General features: G+C 42.6%; 1 protein-coding gene across 5 annotated transcripts; it reads right to left on the bottom strand.

Annotated features, from left to right (window-relative positions):
• Nucleotides 1–1,045: 1,045 nt before the first annotated feature.
• Nucleotides 1,046–19,626, bottom strand: KIAA1191 (KIAA1191 ortholog). Of its 5 annotated transcripts, XR_011205576.1 has the most exons (11): nt 19,269–19,473; nt 18,781–18,914; nt 18,498–18,596; nt 18,195–18,271; nt 17,025–17,218; nt 16,237–16,357; nt 14,947–15,071; nt 12,161–12,267; nt 3,595–3,725; nt 2,101–2,371; nt 1,046–1,254 (listed from the first exon to the last, which is right to left on the bottom strand). XR_011205576.1 is itself a non-coding variant. In XM_069244581.1 (10 exons), exons 4-10 carry the CDS (start codon nt 18,220–18,222, stop codon nt 2,163–2,165), a joined length of 915 nt encoding a protein of 304 aa, XP_069100682.1. In that variant the 5' UTR covers nt 18,223–18,271; nt 18,498–18,596; nt 18,781–18,914; nt 19,269–19,626; the 3' UTR covers nt 1,046–2,162. The 5 variants fall into 5 exon arrangements, 4 of the variants coding, with proteins under 4 accessions (XP_069100682.1, XP_069100683.1, XP_069100684.1 ...); XM_069244581.1 differs by having other exon boundaries at nt 1,046–2,371; nt 19,269–19,626; XM_069244582.1 differs by lacking the exon at nt 19,269–19,473 and adding an exon at nt 19,052–19,254 and having other exon boundaries at nt 1,046–2,371.
• Between the last annotated feature and the right edge of the window lie 583 nt (nt 19,627–20,209).

Below are 20,209 nucleotides of genomic sequence, written 5' to 3'. Positions count from 1 at the left end.
GCATGCACGCTGCACCAAAAAAATTAAAGGGTTGAAGAAATTAGACTTATTGGGGTAACGCACAAAAAGCCTCATCCTTTATATTACCCACTTAGATACAAGTAGACTGTCGTAATCTGGAATCAATTCAAGCCAACCAGTAAAGACCAATATAATTTTTTTTTTTTTTTGCACCCACCATAACTAAAGGGCTATGGAGTTAAAAGGCACAGACTCCGAACCTTTACAGGCCATCCCATCAAATACATCTGAAGTGCTAAGTACACATGTGGGCAGAACGATGACCCCAAACATCGGCTATTCAGGTGTCAAGTGTAATACAATTTTCCCTAAAGAGTTTTGCTTGCAGCAGCATTACATTCAGGATTTGAAAAACGTTTGGATGGCTGTTGACAAAATATACGAGCATCATGAAAGGTTATACCGTCAAAAACAGACAAGCCAGGGTTAGAGCCATTTACCCACTATTGTATTAATGGATGTGCGGATTGTTCTTCAATGTAACAGTTTAGTAATAGGGCAGCTTGAATTTAGACTGCTCTTCCAAAATTATAGACTGAATCAAAGGGTGTGGAATGGAATGCTAAAACATCTACCAGAACAGTTTGTGGTTAGAATTTTTTAATATGTTTTATTCCCGATGCCAGAAAAATGTGCGTGGTGAAGGAACGACTCGGGAGTCTCGAAATACAACTTCATGTTATTCAGGTAGTATTACAAAAAAATTAAACAAAGCCATCGGGAAATATTGAAACAAAAAAAAATTCACAGCGGCTCAGAAGGCAGTGCATTCACCATAATAGGGTGCACTTTCCAAATTTGCAGTAAAGCACATGTTTTAAGGTACGCTGTGGCACAAACACGGAAAATGCGCCCTTATGGTAATATGGACCCAGGTTTAGAGATTGGACCCAGTGTCATTGGCATACCCCAGAGGTCGTTACATATGCTGGTTCACAGGTCTATAAACAGAGCGAAACCACAATTGGCACTGAGCTAATCTGAAGTACAGGTTGTCCAGAATGCGAAAGGATCAACAACAGAATAAAATTAACATTGTTTAACCTTGTTCATGGATAGTTTATTCTTCAACAAAAAAGGCACAAACTTGTGACACAAATAAAATCATACAAGTTATTTCAGACAGTTCAACTGCTGCTTAAAAGATTCTGAATACAATTTTCAGCAGTCCGGATTGGTCGTGGCAGGGGAGGAGTGTTCTCATTTGCTCAGCAGTCTTCCAAGTGCCCGGTTCTATACGGGAATCAGAGTCAGAGACAGTGAAATATGACCACTTTTAACATAAAAGCTTCAGCTAAAGTCTGAACAACATGTTCTCGTTAGGTTCACTGCCATAATAGCAGTGGGCTAAATTCTTGCGCAAGAAAGAACAGTAAGAGCTGAAAGAGGTAATTTGATGGATGCGCCCATTATTGTACAGTCTCAAAGGAGTGTGCCATTCGGCTATATTACAAGAGTGAGACTGCAGGGGAAAAAAAACAACAACAAAAAACACACACACTACACTTAACATGTGCCGGGTGTGTCACTTGCAACTGCAATCTCCTTTTTTATCCAAGCTGTAACTCTAATACCATGCTGGAGAAGCAACCAGTCCACACTGGCCAAAATACCCTTACTTGCACCAGCACTTTACGGCAGAACGTCAGGTCATCACCCTGCAACACCCCCCCATTCAACAAAGTGAATATAGAGTGGCTGGCAACACTGTTGCCTTCTAGACATTCCAGGTAAACTGTACATATAAATCCTGCACTTTAAATACTACAAAAATGCTAGCAGTCCTCTTTAAATGTAAAAAAGATTCATATAAATTAAATTAATTGGCCAACGATCGATGTCCTACGACATGCCCTAAAGAAGGAGGTAAAGAAGGGTAAATTAAAGATTAAACCATTTTAAGTTGGTCAGCATTAATGGCTTCTTCTTCTGACAGCGAACCACCATATTTTAAAAGTGTTCACATGTGGAAGAAGAGGATACCAAATAATTCAAGTCTGGTTAGGAAAGTAACAAACCTTTACTAGGCACTTTCGCAGGACATGCAGTCCAGATGTAAGAAGCAATACTATAGCACACCTTTCACTTCAGTGAAGAAGTTTGATGGCCTCGAGCTACCAGTTGGGAGGAATCTAGGGGCATTAGAAGCCAGTGGGCGTCAGGATATTCATATCACGAGGCTTAAGGTTGTGAGTGCGAGAAACCAGTGTCTTGCCCTCCACCTGAGGAAGATCCATCTTGGGTGGTTTGAGTGTGCGTGGGTCATCTGACAACCGGTTGGTCTGGGCGCGCATCAACTCCATAGGGGTGGGCTTCTGAGCACCTTTGTAGGGCTGAACAGTGAACCCTCCTGTGGGAGAGAGAAGTTCTTTCAGGTCAATAGATCACACAAGTGAATGACAAGGTTACAAAAGCACGAAAAGGCATGCGTCAGCTTTGGGAAAAGGCTATTCACACATTACAACACTAAATAGCTTGCATTAGAATCACTTTTGCAAAAGTAAAAACAATCGCACTAAAGGGAATAGTGCAGGAGTCTATTTGAAGGAAACTTAACAGTTTCTGGTCACCGAGTTATAAAATAAGTTGATTTCACGTTTGATTTACAATACTTAGCCAAAGAATTGACAAATAAAGTTTATTCAGTAAATCAAATTAAGATGTGCACGCAAATAAGAAATAAAACGTTGGTACACAAATCAACTTTACGAGTTATTCAACTACAAACTAAATCCCTGATAGAGACTTTAAATTAACTTAAATTTAGATTATTTACAGAACGTATTTTGTCATAATCCAGGCTCTATTCTTTATTTTACCGTATAAGCAGGCATCTTAAATAATCCACAATAGATTCAGATGGTTACAGATTGATAAAAGTTAACTGTTTTTTTTCCTGTATTATTAAGAACAAGATTGCATAATAACGTTATAGATAACTTATCCCCACCAGCCACTGAAATGTGGTCACTAAGTGATTTAGGAGCTCTTCTGCAGTCAGCCCTATCCATGCCATCTTCGGGGTCTAGACCCAGAAGAACGAGCACAGATGTGACGAGATCCACAGCTTCGGTTGGGTAAAGGGTCAAAGGTGCACAGAGGAACAAGTATCACAAGGGGCAATTGGTGCTGCCAGTACCCCCATGAACTATACTATACTTATTTCTTTTTCTGATGATATACAAAACACACAAGACTGAGCACCTGCTTGCAGCCCTCCAAACATATTCCAGCCTCCGAAACCCAGTGTACATCACATAGTAGTTAGGGAGACTACTACTACTCCACCATAACAGCCCTCGACCGGAAACTGAGAATTGTGTACTACGCTCTGTGCGCCCTGGCAAACCAGCTGTAGTTCAGCAATTCATTAACAATTTATGTTGTCAGATGTGTAGTCTCCATAGCCAAGCTTTTCAAACTTTCCCACCTTCTCAGTGAAGTTGCAAATACACATGACAATAACAGTCAACGGAACCCACCAGTAAGACTGGCACATCTAAAACATAGGGTCACGGAAAGCATCTGCACATTTTCAGCGAACCACCTCTTGAGTCAACAGAGGAACATTACCTGGGTCTGTAGTAGATTTCTGGACAGTTCGTGGTCCAAATAGACTCCATTTGTCAGAGGCACCTGTTGAGTCAACCGAACTAAACTCCGTGCCAGGAAGAGAGGGAATGGATCCCTGGCTAAACCAGCCCCTGCAAGAAAAGGAAATTAACAGTGGTTGAAGTGTGCTATTCATGCACAAGCAGTTAGACAGAAGCACTACTGAACGGAGGCTTGCCTTCTATGACAAATTAAGGACCACACAGAAAATCCAGATATATAAACCCCTTTGGAAAGTAACCCCACACAATGATTTATCAATATACTGAATCAAATTCTTGAACAACCATATCACTGAAGAAAGACAATACAATTTCTTACTAAAAACTATCATAAGTGCAAGTGTTTTATTACCCAAGAGTCGTAAGGACATGAAAGTCTCCTGCAGGACCAATCATTTCTACACAGAAGGAATTCAAGAACCACTTCGAAAATAGATGGATAGATACTTAGAAGAATTTATCATGGAAGCAAAGTTATGTTAAAACCAGATTTTTGAAGGAATAAACATGGCGAAATATGCGAAGACCAGCGAATGAAAATGTCTCTTACCCAGTGTACATCTGTTCGTGGCATTAGTCGCTGCAGATTCACATGTTTGGCACAGTCCGCTGCCTGGTGTTGGGCTCGGAGTATTACAAGTTGTTTTTCTTCGAAGAAGTCTTTTTTGGTCACGGGACCGAAGGACTCCTCCCTCTTCGGCTCCATTGCGCATGGGCGTCGACTCCATCTTAGATTGTTTTCCCCGCAGAGGGTGAGGATGGAGTTGTTTGCTATAAATAGTGCCCATGCAATGGAGTGAATATGTATGTACGTTAAGAGTTTATAATAATTATTTACAAATGTACAAATGTTTAAGATTTATGATCTACTTCTAAACGGCTACAGGCTTCCCGGGGAGGTGGGAGGGTACATGTGAATCTGCAGCGACTAATGCCACGAACAGATGTACACTGGGTAAGTGACATTTTCAGTTCGATGGCATATGTTGCTGCAGATACACATGTTTGGCATAGACTATAAAGCAGTTACCTCCCCTAAAAGCGGTGGTTTAGCCTGTAGGAGTTGAAGTAGTTTGGAATAATGTTCTTAGTACAGCTTGGCCCACTGTAGCTTGTTGTGCATTTAGTACGTCTACACAGTAGTGTTTAGTAAACGTATGAGGCGTAGACCAGGTTGCAGCCTTACATATTTCGCTCATAGGAATGTTTCCTAGAAAGGCCATTGTAGCACCTTTCTTTCTGGTTGAGTGTGCCTTTGGTGTAATAGGCAATTCTCTTTTGGCTTTAAGATAGCATGTTTGAATACATCTGACTATCCATCTAGCAATGCCTTGTTTAGAGATGGGATTTCCTATGTGTGGTTTTTGAAAAGCTATGAACAGTTGTTTTGTTTTCCTGATTAGCTTTGTTCTGTCAATGTAGTACATTAGTGCTCTTTTGATGTCTAATGTATGTAGTGCCCTTTCAGCCACGGAATTTGGTTGTGGGAAGAACACTGGCAATTCTACTGTTTGATTTAAATGGAATGGTGAGATTACTTTTGGCAGAAATTTTGGATTTGTTCTTAGAACTATTTTATTGTTGTGTATTTGAATAAATGGTTCTTGTATGGTAAATGCCTGTATTTCACTTACCCTTCTGAGGGATGTGATTGCAATGAGAAATGAGACTTTCCAGGTTAGATATTGCAGTTCACAGGAATGCATGGGTTCGAAAGGTGGACCCATGAGTCTTGTTAAGACGATGTTAAGATTCCATGAAGGAACTGGTGGTGTTCTTGGTGGTATAATTCTTTTTAGCCCTTCCATGAATGCTTTAATAACTGGTATTCTAAATAGAGACGATGAATGAGTAGTTTGTAAGTAAGCAGATATTGCTGCGAGGTGTATTTTTATAGATGAAAAAGCGAGATTTGCTTTTTGCAAATGTAGTAAGTATCCTACTAGGTCTTTTGTAGAGGCATGTAATGGTTGTATTTGATTGGTATGGCAGTAGTAAACAAATCTTTTCCACTTAGATGCATAGCAGTGTCTAGTGGAAGATTTTCTAGCTTGTTTTATGACCTCCATGCATTCTTGTGTGAGGTCTAAGTGTCCGAATTCTAGGATTTCAGGAGCCAAATTGCCAGATTCAATGATGCTGGGTTTGGATGCCTGATCTGTTGTTTGTGTTGTGTTAACAGATCTGGTCTGTTGGGTAGTTTGACATGCGGTACTAGTGAAAGGTCTAGTAGAGTTGTATACCAAGGTTGTCTTGCCCATGTGGGTGCTATCAGTATGAGTTTGAGTTGGTTTTGACTCAACTTGTTTACTAGATATGGAAGGAGAGGGAGAGGGGGAAAAGCGTATGCAAATATCCCTGACCAACTCATCCATAGAGCATTGCCTTGTGATTCGCGGTGTGGGTACCTGGATGCGAAGTTTTGGCATTTTGAGTTTTCTTTTGTTGCGAACAGATCTATTTGGGGTGTTCCCCAAATTTGAAAGTACTTGTTCAGAACTTGGGGGTGAATTTCCCATTCGTGGACTTGTTGGTGGTCTCGCGAAAGGTTGTCTGCTAGTTGGTTTTGTATTCCTGGAATAAATTGTGCTATTAGGCGAATGTTGTTGTGAATCGCCCACTGCCATATTTTTTGTGTTAGGAGGCACAATTGTGTTGAGTGTGTTCCTCCTTGTTTGTTTAAATAATACATTGTTGTCATGTTGTCTGTTTTGACAAGAATGTATTTGTGTGTTATTATGGGTTGAAAGGCTTTTAACGCTAGAAATACTGCTAACAGTTCTAGGTAATTGATATGACATTTTGTTTGGTGTATATCCCATTGTCCTTGAATGCTGTGGTGATTGAGGTGTGCTCCCCACCCTGTCATGGAAGCATCTGTTGTTATAACGTATTGAGGCACTGGGTCCTGAAATGTCCGCCCTTTGTTTAAATTTTTGCTGTTCCACCATAGAAGCGAGAGGTATGTTTGGCGGTCTACCAACACCAGATCTTGAAGTTGACCCTGTGCCTGTGACCACTGTGATGCTAGGCACTGTTGTAAGGGTCGCATGTGTAGTCTTGCGTTTGGGACAATGGCTATGCATGATGACATCATGCCTAGAAGTTTTAGCACAAATTTTGCTTGTATCTTTTGGTTTGGAAACATAGCACTTATTACCTTGTGGAATGCCTGCACTCTTTGTGGACTTGGAGTGGCAATTCCCTTTGATGTGTTGATGGTTGCTCCTAGATATTGTTGTGTCTGACACGGTTCTAGGTGTGATTTTGTATAGTTGATGGAAAACCCCAGTTTGTGAAGGGTTTGTATGACACATGTGGTGTCGTTTGCGCATTTTTTTACTGTGTTGGTTTTGATTAGCCAATCGTCTAGGTAAGGGAACACATGTATCTGTTGTCTCCTGATGTGTGCTGCTACTACTGCTAGACATTTTGTGAACACTCTTGGTGCAGTTGTTATTCCGAATGGCAACACTTTGAATTGGTAATGTATTCCTTTGAATACGAACCTTAGGTACTTTCTGTGAGAAGGGTGTATTGGTATATGAAAGTACGCATCCTTTAGGTCTAATGTGGTCATGTAATCTTGCTGTTTGAGCAGTGGAATGATGTCTTGTAGTGTGACCATGTGAAAATGGTCCGATATGATGTAGGTATTTAGTGTCCTGAGATCTAATATTGGTCTTAATGTTTTGTCTTTTTTTGGAATTAGAAAGTACAGGGAGTAAACTCCTGTGTTTTGTTGTTGTACTGGTACTAACTCTATTGCATCCTTTTGCAGTAGTGCTTGAACTTCTAGTCCTAAAAGTTCTAAATGTTGTGGTGACATTTTGCGTGTTTTGGGAGGGATGTTTGGTGGGAATTTGTGGAATTCTATGCAATAGCCATGTTGGATTATTGCTAATACCCAATTGTCTGTTGTAATCTGTTGCCAAGATTGGTAGAATTGGCTTAGTCTTCCCCCCCACTGGTGTTGAGTGAAGGGGATGCGTGACTTGAAAGTCACTGTTTAGGTGGAGGTGTTTTTGGAGTCTGGAATCTTCCCCTACTCCTTGGGAATTGACCCCCTCTATATCCCCTGAAACCTCCCCTTTGGAAGGAACCCTGATATGGTGTGGTTCTTGTTTGTTGGCTGGTGGTGTCTGTGGGTTGGCCACGAAACCCCCCTCTAAATGGAGTTTTTCTAAAAGAGCCTCTGCTCTGCGGGGAGTAGAGTGCGCCCATGGCCTTGGCCGTGTCTGTGTCCTTTTTAAGTTTTTCAATGGCTGTGTCCACTTCAGGGCCAAAAAGTTGTTTTTCGTTGAAGGGCATATTAAGGACAGCCTGCTGGATTTCAGGTTTGAAGCCTGAAGTGCGGAGCCAAGCGTGTCTCCTTATGGTGACAGCAGTGTTGACTGTTCTCGCTGCAGTATCGGCTGCGTCCAGTGAAGAGCGGATTTGATTGTTTGAGATCGTTTGTCCCTCTTCCACTATTTGCTGCGCCCTTTTTTGGTATTCTTGGGGAAGATGGTCTACGAGAAGTTGCATCTCATCCCAGTGAGCGCGGTCAGATCTGGCCAGCAGCGCTTGAGAATTTGCGATGCGCCACTGGTTGGCTGCCTGTGATGCTACTCTTTTTCCTGCCGCATCAAATTTTCTGCTTTCTTTGTCCGGAGGTGGGGCGTCGCCAGATGTATGGGAATTTGCTCTTTTGCGAGCTGCCCCTACTACTACGGAGTCAGGTGGTAACTGCGAAGTAATAAACACTGGATCTGTGGGTGGTGGTTTGTATTTTTTATCCACCCTTGGGGTGATGGCTCTTGATTTTACGGGCTCTTCAAAAATTTGTTTTGCGTGCCGTAACATCCCTGGTAGCATTGGGAGACATTGATATTGGCTATGTGTAGCAGAGAGGGTGTTAAATAGAAAATCATCCTCTATAGGATCGGAATGCAGTTGGACATTGTGGAATTCTGCAGCCCTAGCCACCAGTTGTGAGTATGAGGTACTGTCCTCTGGCGGTGACGGCTTTGTGGGGTATGAATCTGGATCATTGTCCGGCACTGGGGTGTCGTATAGGTCCCAAGCGTCTTGATCCTGATTATCTTGACTTATGGTAGTTTGCGCTGGTGAGTGCATTTGTGGCGGTGTTTGTGCCGGCGATGCCTGTTGTGGTGGAGAGGGCGGAGGCGTGACTTTTTTAACCACTTTGGCTTGTGGTTGTGCGTCATCCTTGAGGAGACCGATTCTTCTTTTCCTCATTATTGGGGGAAGGGTTGATATCTTCCCTGTGTCTTGCTGGATGTACAGTCTCTTTTGTGTGTAGTCTGATTCTACACTTTGGAGCTCTTGTCCAAATCTGTGCATCTGGCCACTTATTCCTTGTTCCTCTGTGTAGGATGAAGGTGTGGAATGTTTCGGCGCCGAGAGAGAATCTTTTTTCGGTTTCGGCACCGACAGAATTTTTGTTCCTTTCGGCATGGATTCTCGGTGCCGATGTTTTTCGGTGCCGGTATCTTGTTTTTGTCTCTCGGAGCCGCTATCTCGGCTCCGAGGTTGCTCCATGGCGGTCCCTCGACCGGAGTCGGGTGTCTTCGCTATGGGCGTGCCCTTTTTCGGCGCCTTCGACGGGTCGAGCCATGGCCTGTTGGCAGTGGCGTCCCCTGGGCTTTCGTTTTCTCGGTGGTTTTACTTTGAAGTCTTACTCACAGTTTGTTGCTGTTGTTCGACGTCGGAGTCTCCGGATTCTGAGTCCGGAACCGAGAATGTTTCCTCTTCGTCGTCGAAACGTTGTTTTGTCGGCGTGGACGCCATTTGTAGACGCCTGGCTCTTCGGTCCCGGAGTGTTTTTCTGGACCGGAAGGCTCGACAGGCCTCACAGGTATCCTCCTTGTGCTCGGGGGACAAGCACAAGTTACAGACCAAGTGCTGATCTGTATAAGGATACTTACTGTGACATTTTGGGCAGAAACGGAACGGGGTCCGTTCCATCGGCTTCGATCTCGCACGCGGTCGGGCCGACCAGGCCCCGATGGGGGAATCGAAGCTACCCCAAAGTCTTCCGATGATCGGTGTCGATGTACCTAACTATCCCGATACCGAACGGAACAATACCGACGCTTTCTTCCGAGATTCTGACTAACTTTCCGAACCGAAACACGGAGCGAAAAGGAATACGTCCAAACCCGACAGCGGAAAAAAACAATCTAAGATGGAGTTGACGCCCATGCGCAATGGAGCCGAAGAGGGAGGAGTCCTTCGGTCCCGTGACCAAAAAAGACTTCTAATACTCCGAGCCCAACACCAGGCAGCGGACTGTGCCAAACATGTGTATCTGCAGCAACATATGCCATCGAACATATGGTTTTGCACCTTAAATGTCTCAGTATTATATACATCAGTCCACCACGCTGAAGCCTTGGAAGCTTTTGAATAATGTCTAAGAATAATTTGATCAATTATGAATTTTCTTATGGAACTGACACTTCATTTTGTACAATAACTAATTCGAAGTCCTAAGCAGATCTTTCTGCAAACAAAAAACCTCTATGGGGTCTTCTGCAGCACCAACATATGCCAATAGCTTCATGCGTCATTTTGAAGAGCAGTACATATGAAAACAAGCATTTGCAATGCACCGGGTCGCACAGCTACAGTTCACTCGTAGTGAAACCTATCGGCAAAAGTGCAATTAACTGTGTAACAGGGTCGATGTCATGCAAAGCGCTCGACTTCTGCCCAGCGAGATCACCCTGTGAAAAAGAGAAAAAGTAGTCCACAAACCGGACTGAAAACAGCGAGCCTTGTATGTTTTCCGTAATTGGTCGCTGTGCTCGAGGAGGGCTAACCACCGGATAAGGCATGACGTATGCATGCCTTCCACTAATGAAAGCAAGCAGATTTTAAAAGGCAAGCCCATAAACCAATGAAAGACACTGACGTGACAAGGACGGGGCTCCGAGCCCTTTAACTACTACAGCGTCTCGCAAGCGCATGCTCGACCCAAAAAACAATCACTGGCAGGCAAAAACAAAACTGTATTTGAGATACACTGCCAATTCTTTGTTTGGGGATGCCCCAAATGTAAACTCGCAAACACAGTTCTTAACGTAGCACGAATTAATACAATTTATATCTATGATAAGAAAGGAATTGAAGTACTACTTAGACTGTGGGACTACAAGTGATATGGGAAGCTGGGAGGTAGAACCTATGGATAAAGCCATTAAGCATGCAACAAATTTGTTCACTTGAAAAAGGTTTGTCTAATAGGGTCAAAGTGAACACAAGAAGTTATATATTTCCCTCACCCAACATTAAGGAACTAAAGGCACTTCTAACGAGGCATATTCATAAGAGTAGAGGTTAGCAAAACGTAAGACACATGAGCATAAGAGATTAACCTTACACTTGCAGCCTTCAATACTATCAGCTGGCAAAATATTGTGTTTTATTCAATTTCCGATTCATAAATGATCAGTGCTTTAAACTTTCATCTAGCTGGCAGCAATTAGTTCATCATTTTTTTCTTCATTCCCTTTAAACTGCCTCTCACTTTCCACTTTGTACTCTAGTCAGTAATTAATGGCAAGTGTTCCCTAAACTTATTGCACAACTTTTTTGCCTAGAGAACAGTATCAACAAAAAAGCACTAATGTTCAATGTGTGCAGTTTCTCTGAATGTATGCACTGACATTCAATGGAATCCAGGACTAGTGGTTGGATAACATAACAAATATTTGTATAAGTGGGGGCTTCTAGTGCAAGCGGTGTTTCAGATGTATTTCGCTCACCTTTAGGACTAGAGAGCTACAAAATCATTGCAGTGGTCACAAATATAAATATGGTTTACTCAGAGGCCACCTTTTAGATAAACAGCAAAGTATGCAAAATGGCTGCGCGTTGTGTCATCATGCTGTGAATACTTCGACTTGTAAACAAACCACACCTGCAGATTAACTCTGACTAGTAATAAGCAGACTACCGGAAACAAGGCAGTTCTAGACTTACTCTTAAGTGAGCTGCCTGGCTAAGTAAGGGTCGGCCAGAGGGAGCCAGAGTAGAGTTAGGAATAACTAGCTTTACTGGAATTGTTGCAGGCAAAGAGTCGGGGGCCCGAGGTGCAGATTTGTCTAGAATCTTCGGTTATATGAAAGACTGAAGGCATTTCTTCTTTGTGCGTCTAGAATCAGCACCCTTACAGGCAGGAGCTGCGAAGTGCTCCAAAACAAGACGAGTGTGGTCGTAGTTAAGCTAGGTGGTATAACTTTACAGTGGTGTAGAATTTATTTAGTTTTCTTTCATAAGGAATGAGACACCCAAGAGGCAGCCACGACCATTTCAAACATTTCACTTGAGCCATAATCAGAGCAGGAATGTCAGTGGGCAAAGCTACTGCCCATGCTAACAATATAAGAGTCTTGACGCTGTAGAAAATCAGACGTGTACATTTATCAGTATGCAGGCGGTGTACGTGAATGGAAGTGCCTGCGTGCTTACGAATAAAAGAAAAAAAAAAAAAAAAAAAACACATGGCCTAGAAGTACCTGCGTGCTTGCTTGGGTGATGACTGGGGAGTGCTGCTTGGTGTGGACTGGGCAGAAGAGCTCTGCTTCTCTTCTTTGCTGTTGTCTCCAGTCTGCATCTTCAACGTCTGCTCAAAGGATAAAAACAGATCAAGATATCATTGTGAGAAAGTGTTCGAAGAAAGAAAGAGAAAAAGAAAGGACATAAAATGATGAATAACTAATCTTTGCCCATGACCGACCAAAAAAAAAAAAATTCCACAGGAATTTACAAATATTTAAAAATCAGTACTAGGACAGAGATGCAACACAGCCAGTAGTGACACAATTAGGTATGCGTAAAACAAAGATCTTACGCCAAAAGCTGGCAAGGCTGCTCACAGCCAAGTTGTGGCATTTCTTTCCACCATCACAGTGGTTCATTCACACGATACCTAAAACAGTGTGTGGCTAGTAACAAAGGACTCAACACTAAGCTTGCAACTGCTCGTCTAGGTACCAGAGTGAAAGCCAATGTATTTTATGCAAGGAGTGCCCATGATCAATACCAGATATGCCAGGAAAGCTTACAGCTAAGAGACAAAAAGAGACCAAAAAGGGACGGCCAATGCCAATCACATGCACTAAAACATGGGAAATAGCATTGTCATTGGATGTAAGTTTATTATGCACAGGGCCACTGGAATTATGCAGCAGGGGAGCACCAAATTATGTGGCAGAGTTTACAAAATTATGCAGCAAAAAAAGAAATTAAGCAGCATAAGTCAACAATGAAATAGAGAAGTGTGGCACAATGGTTAGAGCGGCAGACTTTGAAGCAGAGATCTGGCTCAGGACCAGGGTTCAAGTCCCGCCTTGGCAGGTCTTGGGCTCAATTACCTTAGACCAGGTAATTCTCGCCTTGGTGCCTAATCTAATTAATGGGTCCCACTCTAACTCTGGGCAATAGCTTGCTTAATCTCCACAACGGCCCCAGCAGTGCTTGGTTACCTGGCTTGACCCGGGGGGTGCCCAGGAGTGGGCACCTCACAGGGAAATGCTAGGAGGGGTGCCATAGCGGTATGCGTACAGTGCCTTGAGATCCTAACGGGTGAGTAGTGTGCTATACAAGTGCAACGTTTACAGTTTAAATACAGAAATAAGTAACTGAAAAAACAACCAGTTAACCTTTGCCAAGGTCCTTCCACTGCACACAAACACGTTGCCACTTTAGTAACTTTGAGGCGTGTTTGAGTTAGAAACCCATTTTTTTTTAAAAACTGCAGATTATAAAGCAAATCCATAACTGTGCAAAAAAAAAAGCCATGGCAACAGAATCGTATAATTCCAGTGGCCCTGATTAGGTTTCACGCTGATATGCAATACCAAAGTGAAAGATTGTTAAATAAAGAGATTCAAAAAAATAGAATGTGTAAACTAGAAGACTTCTGGTTCCACGTCCGTTCAGAGTGCATGCTCCTTTCTAGGTCGAAGCCTCCCAGACAGCACAGCCATCTGGTTGACAAAGACTTCTTGGGAGGCATTCTGAAAGTGGACACAAGAATGCATGCTGCCTGTTGCTTACCATTGGCCCTGTGGTTTATAACTCACAATAGCTTGCTTTCTGTTTGCTGGCTTTATTTGTTTTAAGCTGTCCGGTATACCTTTGTCCCATCCATGGTGCATGGCCGTTTTACTGTATTCTTACACAAGTGCTCACTTACTATAAACAGGCTTCGAAATTGTTCTTATGACATCTGCTGTTCATTTAAAGAGAGGTCAAATGCCAGGCTCGGTCTTCCAAGGGAACTTGTAGCTTACTTTTTCTTCTCTGACTTCAATGTGAGAGGATTTATGCAAGAGTCATGCTAAGTACTGGAGAATGGCTGTGTAATGTGTTTCTAGCACACAACAACATTTAAATGTCTATAAATGAAGTGTGAAAATATTTCATAACAGGGAAGGCACAAATGAAGCAATTTTTTGTAATTCTGACGTGTACTTTAAACAAATATTTAATTCACTCAAAACAAACCAATAGACTAGGTCATGTTGTTTCGATACACTGTTTGTGCACTGTATAGTTTTATCAGCGAAACCGGATGTCTGTGCAAATGTAATGGGTATTTAAATTGAAAATGTGTTGTCTCTAATGGCAGTGCACTACCATACCATGAATACTCTGCGCCACACCACTCCTTGACATTTTACTCCTTTCTATGCAACTCCCCGACACTAAACCACTATGTCACCCAACTTTACAACACTTTGCCACTAACTTTTAGCCATGTTGAACATAAGCCTCGCTAGTTGACAACATAGCTTAACGCATTGACAAAGCTAATTGCATAGGTAAGATATAATGCCTTTGGCAATGCTTGTCAGTTTAGGGGGCAGCTAGTAAGCCAAAACTAGTTCAGCCATTACAGTAAGTGATGTTAGCTTCTAGAAAGCATTAACTGCCACAGCAAGGCTGCAGAACATGGTCAGGCTTGAAGATGAGTGCTTGAGACGCATTGCAAAACAAAACAAATAAAAATAATTGGAAACCACACGAGTACTTTCAGAGGCATTCACAAACATCCAAATTTGGAGCGTCTTCATCCTGCAATTGCACTGAGGCTGCACAGAGGTAGGTCAGTAGGACAGATTTTTAATGCTGCCTAAAATGCCACAGTTGAACACACCAACACTTTGGGATTACCTACAAAACAAAAGTACATTGTAGTATACACCAGCCCACACCACATAAGCCCATGCCATTGGTGTATGTTGTACGTAGTAACACACAAACTTCAGAAGTGTACAACTACAGCCAGGTGCCTTACATGCAGGGCCTCTGCCACACGATGATATTTGGTCTCCTCCGCAGTCAGGCCCTTGTGCGGGGTGTATCCAGCGTCCCTCAGACCTGCCTGCTGCTCAAAACGCTGAATGCTCTCCTGGGTCTGTTCTGGAAAGGAGAATACATTCGTACAAGCCAAAACAATAAAACAAGAACAAAGGGGTGAGGGATAGGGACCGCCTAGAAGCCAGAACTCTTATGACACATTACCCTAAAACGCGTAGCAAAGCGGCAGGCTGCATAAAGTACCATCTACATTAGCATCCCACATAATACAAACCATGCTATTATTTGAGGGACAGGGTAGGCTGACACCTCTTAATCCAATCGGTAATGATTAAATGAAGGACAGTGGTCATTAAATGTGGCACACGTTGGCATAGGTATACAGACACTGAAAGTGTGGGTCACCGTGCCACGCGTCACAGACTAACAAATGCTTTAAAATAATAAATAAAACAGCACAAAAGATAAGCACTTGCCTTAGTAGTACAGTGACAGTTATAGCATACTTTCTTGAACATGGTTTTACTGCTCTCAATGTATAGTTGGAGTCACAGGGTTACAACTGATGTGTAAATATGGTAACCATTCATTCATTTCACTTCACGTTTTTTTTATTTATTTTTTTTTTTTTTATTTAATAACTCACCCTGGTCAACTTACCAACTTTAAATGGATATTCATCATTGAATGAAATGCTAACTACAGTGCATAAGAGAATATTTACGAATCCACTTTTCACCATTTATCCCCTTGCAGATTTCAGCCCAACTAAACAAAGCCTATCTGCCCTAAACAGCGAGAAACTGCCTTTTTTTTTTTTTTTTAATGGAAACCGCTGTCCACCGATAGGTACCACTGCACGTACCCGAGATGCAAATATATAAAATAAAGACCGGGTACACTAAAACATCTCCACATTAAATACTTACATCAAGCTAAACAAGTGTCCCTCCTTGGCTTCATTTAACCAGACAAGCGCTACTTTATACACACAAAGGACATACTGGCAAATAAATAGGTGGTGATAGCAGCAAGTCGGCCTATACTTCTTTCATGTCAGTTATAAACCTTCCCACCCACCTAACACTCGACCAGGGTGGATCAATGACCAACGAAAACGCAACCAAAGTCTCTCTACGGGGTCTGGAACTTTATTCATATTATTCAGAGAACAAATACAGTTTAAATTCAATGTGCTCTGAAGTACAACAACGGGCAAGGTAAAGAACCCTTCACACTCCCCACAAAATGTAAGTGACGAGCTTACTTGTCATGAGGGAGTTCATGATAACGGAGGTGGCCTTGGCCTTCACCACAGGAACCTTGCCGGCATACTCCGTAGAAGATGGGGTTACAGAAGTCGGGGCACTAGAGTCTCCTTCCTCAATCTGGAGGAGGTGCAATTTAAAGGACAGAAGAAGAAACCATTACCTCGATAACAAAACAAGCTTCAACTCTAAAAGCAGCTTTGAGGATTCAGGATTGCTATTACATCCTCAGTGCGAAAAGACGGTAGAAATTTAAGAGTTAAGGGGTACTGTACGTCAGCAAAAATCAGTCTTTAGGGGAGAGGGCAGGGGGATAAATAAAAAAAATAAACTAAGACTGAAGCAAATTAATTCGCCTCTTCTACACAAAAAAGTGAGATTGGATGCTAAAGAACGAGAAAGACAGGTTTTCAAAACAGCTAAATACAACGATGATACAGTCAAAACTTCATGAGGGGCAATGAAACATAGGGCATGTCTATACGCCAAAGAAGCACTTGTTACGATCAGTTCGGGTTCACACAACCTGCATCACATTTCCCAGGTAACCGAAAACATCTATGATTATCCTGTGGGAAGTCCGCGGATGCTTGAGAGAAAACAAAACACTTGTTGGCACCTCCCCCAAACTCACTTTGCTTCACGTAGCTCACAAAGGTAGTGCACAAAAGAGAGTCATGCCATGATCGTAAAAGCTTAACTTATTTGTAGGCGATTATGTGGAGTATTTGGGAAGCCGGGCCGCCTGAAACGATACGCTGCCTTTCCAAAAAGGCAATGGGCATACCTTAGAGAGCATCTTGTACTTGCGCTCCGGAATGACCGGCTGCTTCCAGAGGTTACTAGCGCACATGTCTGAAGGAGGAGGAGGAGTCATCGGAGCAGTGTCATCCAGGGCATCATCGTAACTGAATGCCCGGCGCTGCATTCCCAGAGGCAGGGACATCTTGCCTAGAAGGCCCCCTGTGCCGTGTTCAATAGCTGAGAACAGAGAGCCCCATGGTCATAAAGCATAAATACAGCATGGAGCTCCAAGTTCAAACAGAAGATAGGTAAAAAGCACAAATAAGGTGGGTGGATACGACCACAGACCTAAAAATGCAGAAGTGAAGGTACAAAAAAAAAAAAAATGTATACAACAAGCAGAGAAACTAGAGGCAGCAATGGCACCAAACCTACAATTACAGAAGCTAAGGGCAGCATTATAACCTTCAGTGACCTGCAACATGTAAACAGTCTAAAACATAAGCTGTACATTACTGAATTTGAAAAATGAATAATACGCACACAAAAATGTGTCAAGAACTCCCGCTTACACATTAGATAATGGGAACTAGTTAAAACAGTCAGCACAGATTAAAACCACACGCCTTGTATATAAATACAAAGACCGCAGCAAAATCTCCTTCTTATGACGTGGCCATTTAAATCAAAGCATCCTCTGCTGTCCAGTCAGAGCGAGGACCGCACTCCACTATGGAAGAGGATGGAGCAAGGCAGACTTCTAACTTGGTCATTTTAAAGGCCAAAAAATCCAAACTCCTAGATTTCTTTGAAGCGTATCAGCACTTTAAAAAGAAACGTCAAAAGCTAAAGTACGCATAAACATCTTACCTAAACACGCCAGGTTAGCATATAAATCAAACTACAGCGATTTGGTGGGAAACAATCTGAACGCATGCCAGACTTGTAAATAAATGAAAGAAAAAAAAAAATGTATATATATATATATATATATATATATATATATATATATATATATATATATATATTTTAGCCAGATAGGGGAAGATTGTTTTGGGGGGGGGGAGTGGTTAATGAAAACGATTTCTTTGTTTTAGGGCCGCTTAACTGGGAAACAAGAAAGGAGACCAGGTGGATAAAGAACAGGAACCACCACATCAAAACGGAGAGGGAAAAGTGGAATGGAACCTAAATTGCGGATAATAGAATTTACCAGGAATGTCAGGTTGCCGTGATGTCATGATAACGCAAAGATCCAGGGCCTCTCCGGAATATCAGAAAACGAGTTACCTGCCATCCGAGAGAAAATGTTTTTTTTTTTTTTTTATGCAATCAGTCTAAACACACAGTTTACAAGTAAAAATACAACACAAGCTATTAGATTTGTACAAGCGACGAGGCACGCCAAGCCGATTTGGCAAGCCTACCAAACGGAACTGCCAGCACGAAATGCACTGCCGTTAACTATGCAAAACAAACTGACATCTAAGGCCAAAATGAATGACAGTTCACTCACCAACGATTCTGGGAGAAAAGAAGGCGACCGCTGTTTTAAGATGTAGGTTCCTGCGAGATGTTAGAAGGGAACATGCTGTCTGTATTCTAGAAAAGCAGTCTATCGTGAAAACGTCACATGAAGAAGGAAAACACAAAAAAAGAGGTTATTAACTTTGGGCTAAGAGACATCGAATAAACTACAAATGTAACATTTTCACCCCCCACCCTCCCCATTTTCAGTCTTTATCCAGACACAAAGACAGAACATTTCAAAACCACGCAAATGTCACCAGTACACTTACAAGCTGGCTGAAGACACAGAAGTGACGTCGCCGTTGCGTTTAATATACTGGAGCCAGTGAGTTATAAAAAAATGAACATGGTGGCTTAAGCGAGGTCACCAGCTGTCCATTCTGTGCAGGTTTTTCTTAACGCTCTAGAAGAAAAAAAACAAACGACGATACAACACAGAATTAGGCAATGAGTAGCTGACGTCAATTAAACTACCCATCATACCTACTCTACACAATGCACCTCTCTAATCCTTTCCTCTTCAACAAGCCACACACTTACAAGCCCAGATAAAAGGTCCGCTTCCGAATCTAATAAAGCCCAAAGGCTGACCCCTCTTTCGTAATGGCGGACCTCACATCTTCAGCTTTTATACAGCGGAGCCGAAGCTCGACTCCTCGCTTTTAAAGGCCGAGCTCAGTCTCAGACAACGCATCGCACAAACTACAAAGGCATCTATAACCTTACTCGGCTGCATAGTAAACAACACCACCCTCACCTGCTCCTCCTATTTTAGCACCCGCTCCTCGGTTTCCAGGAACCCCGGAAACGGTCGCTGCTCAGCCAAGCCCCGGGCACGTAGGGGATGCCCATGATCCGATAAACGGCAACAACTGTCACAGAAAATGGCGGAGAGAGACGTGCGCGTATTAACAAAATCCACGATCGCTCCGCGTCGTTGTACTCTTATAACAAAAACTGCAGGGTGGCGCAGCCTATCCATACCAGCATCCTGTACCGCGAGACGTCAAACCTATGACGACAAGTAGGGGCGGGGATTTGTCGCGAGTGGTGGCCATTTCTTAGTCAGGTCCTATTCTTTAATTGTTGTGTTCACTTTGCATGGTGCCTGTTTTGCCTGACCCTAACAAAGTCGGAAGAACTACCTCAACTTAACCCCTTCGCTGCCAGGCCTTTTTTTTTTGCCTATTTGGAATAGTTCTCGCTTAGGACCTCAACTTTTTGTCCACATAAGCTACCCACGCCAAGTTTGCGTCCTTTTTTCCCAACATCCTAGGGATTCTAGAGGTACCCAGACTTTGTGGGTTCCCCTGAAGGAGGCCAAGAAATTAGCCAAAATACAGTGAAAATTTTGTTTTTGTTTTTCAAAAAAATGGGAAAAAGGGGCTGCAGAAGAAGGCTTGTGGTTTTTCCCCTGAAAGTGGAATCAACAAAGGGTTTGCGGTGCTGAAATCACCAGCTTCCCAGCTTTCAGGTACAGGCAGACTTGAATCAGAAAACCAAATTTTTCAACACAATGTTGGCATTTTACTGGGACATACCCCATTTTTATGATTTTTTTGTGCTTTCAGCCTCCTTCCAGTCAGTGACAGAAATGGGTGTGAAACCAATGCTGGATCCCAGAAACCTAAACATTTTAGAAAAGTAGACAGAATTCTGAATTCAGCAAGGGGTAATTTGTGTAGATCCTACAAGGGT

This window comes from Pleurodeles waltl, chromosome 7, assembly GCF_031143425.1.
Source record: "Pleurodeles waltl isolate 20211129_DDA chromosome 7, aPleWal1.hap1.20221129, whole genome shotgun sequence".
Lineage (NCBI taxonomy): Eukaryota > Metazoa > Chordata > Amphibia > Caudata > Salamandridae > Pleurodeles > Pleurodeles waltl.
This window is presented reverse-complemented; position numbering and strand designations above follow the sequence as displayed.

Bases quoted from the DNA above. Each gene is read 5' to 3' on its own strand.
- KIAA1191 (XM_069244581.1), bottom strand. From the start codon at position 18,222: ATGACATCACGGCAACCTGACATTCCTG. The intron at 15,072-16,236 runs GTAAGCTCGTCA...TCTCCTTTCCAG, and splicing joins CATGAACTCCCTCATGACAA to AACAGACCCAGGAGAGCATT. The intron at 12,268-14,946 runs GTAAGGCACCTG...TCCTTTGAGCAG, and splicing joins GTGTGGCAGAGGCCCTGCAT to ACGTTGAAGATGCAGACTGG.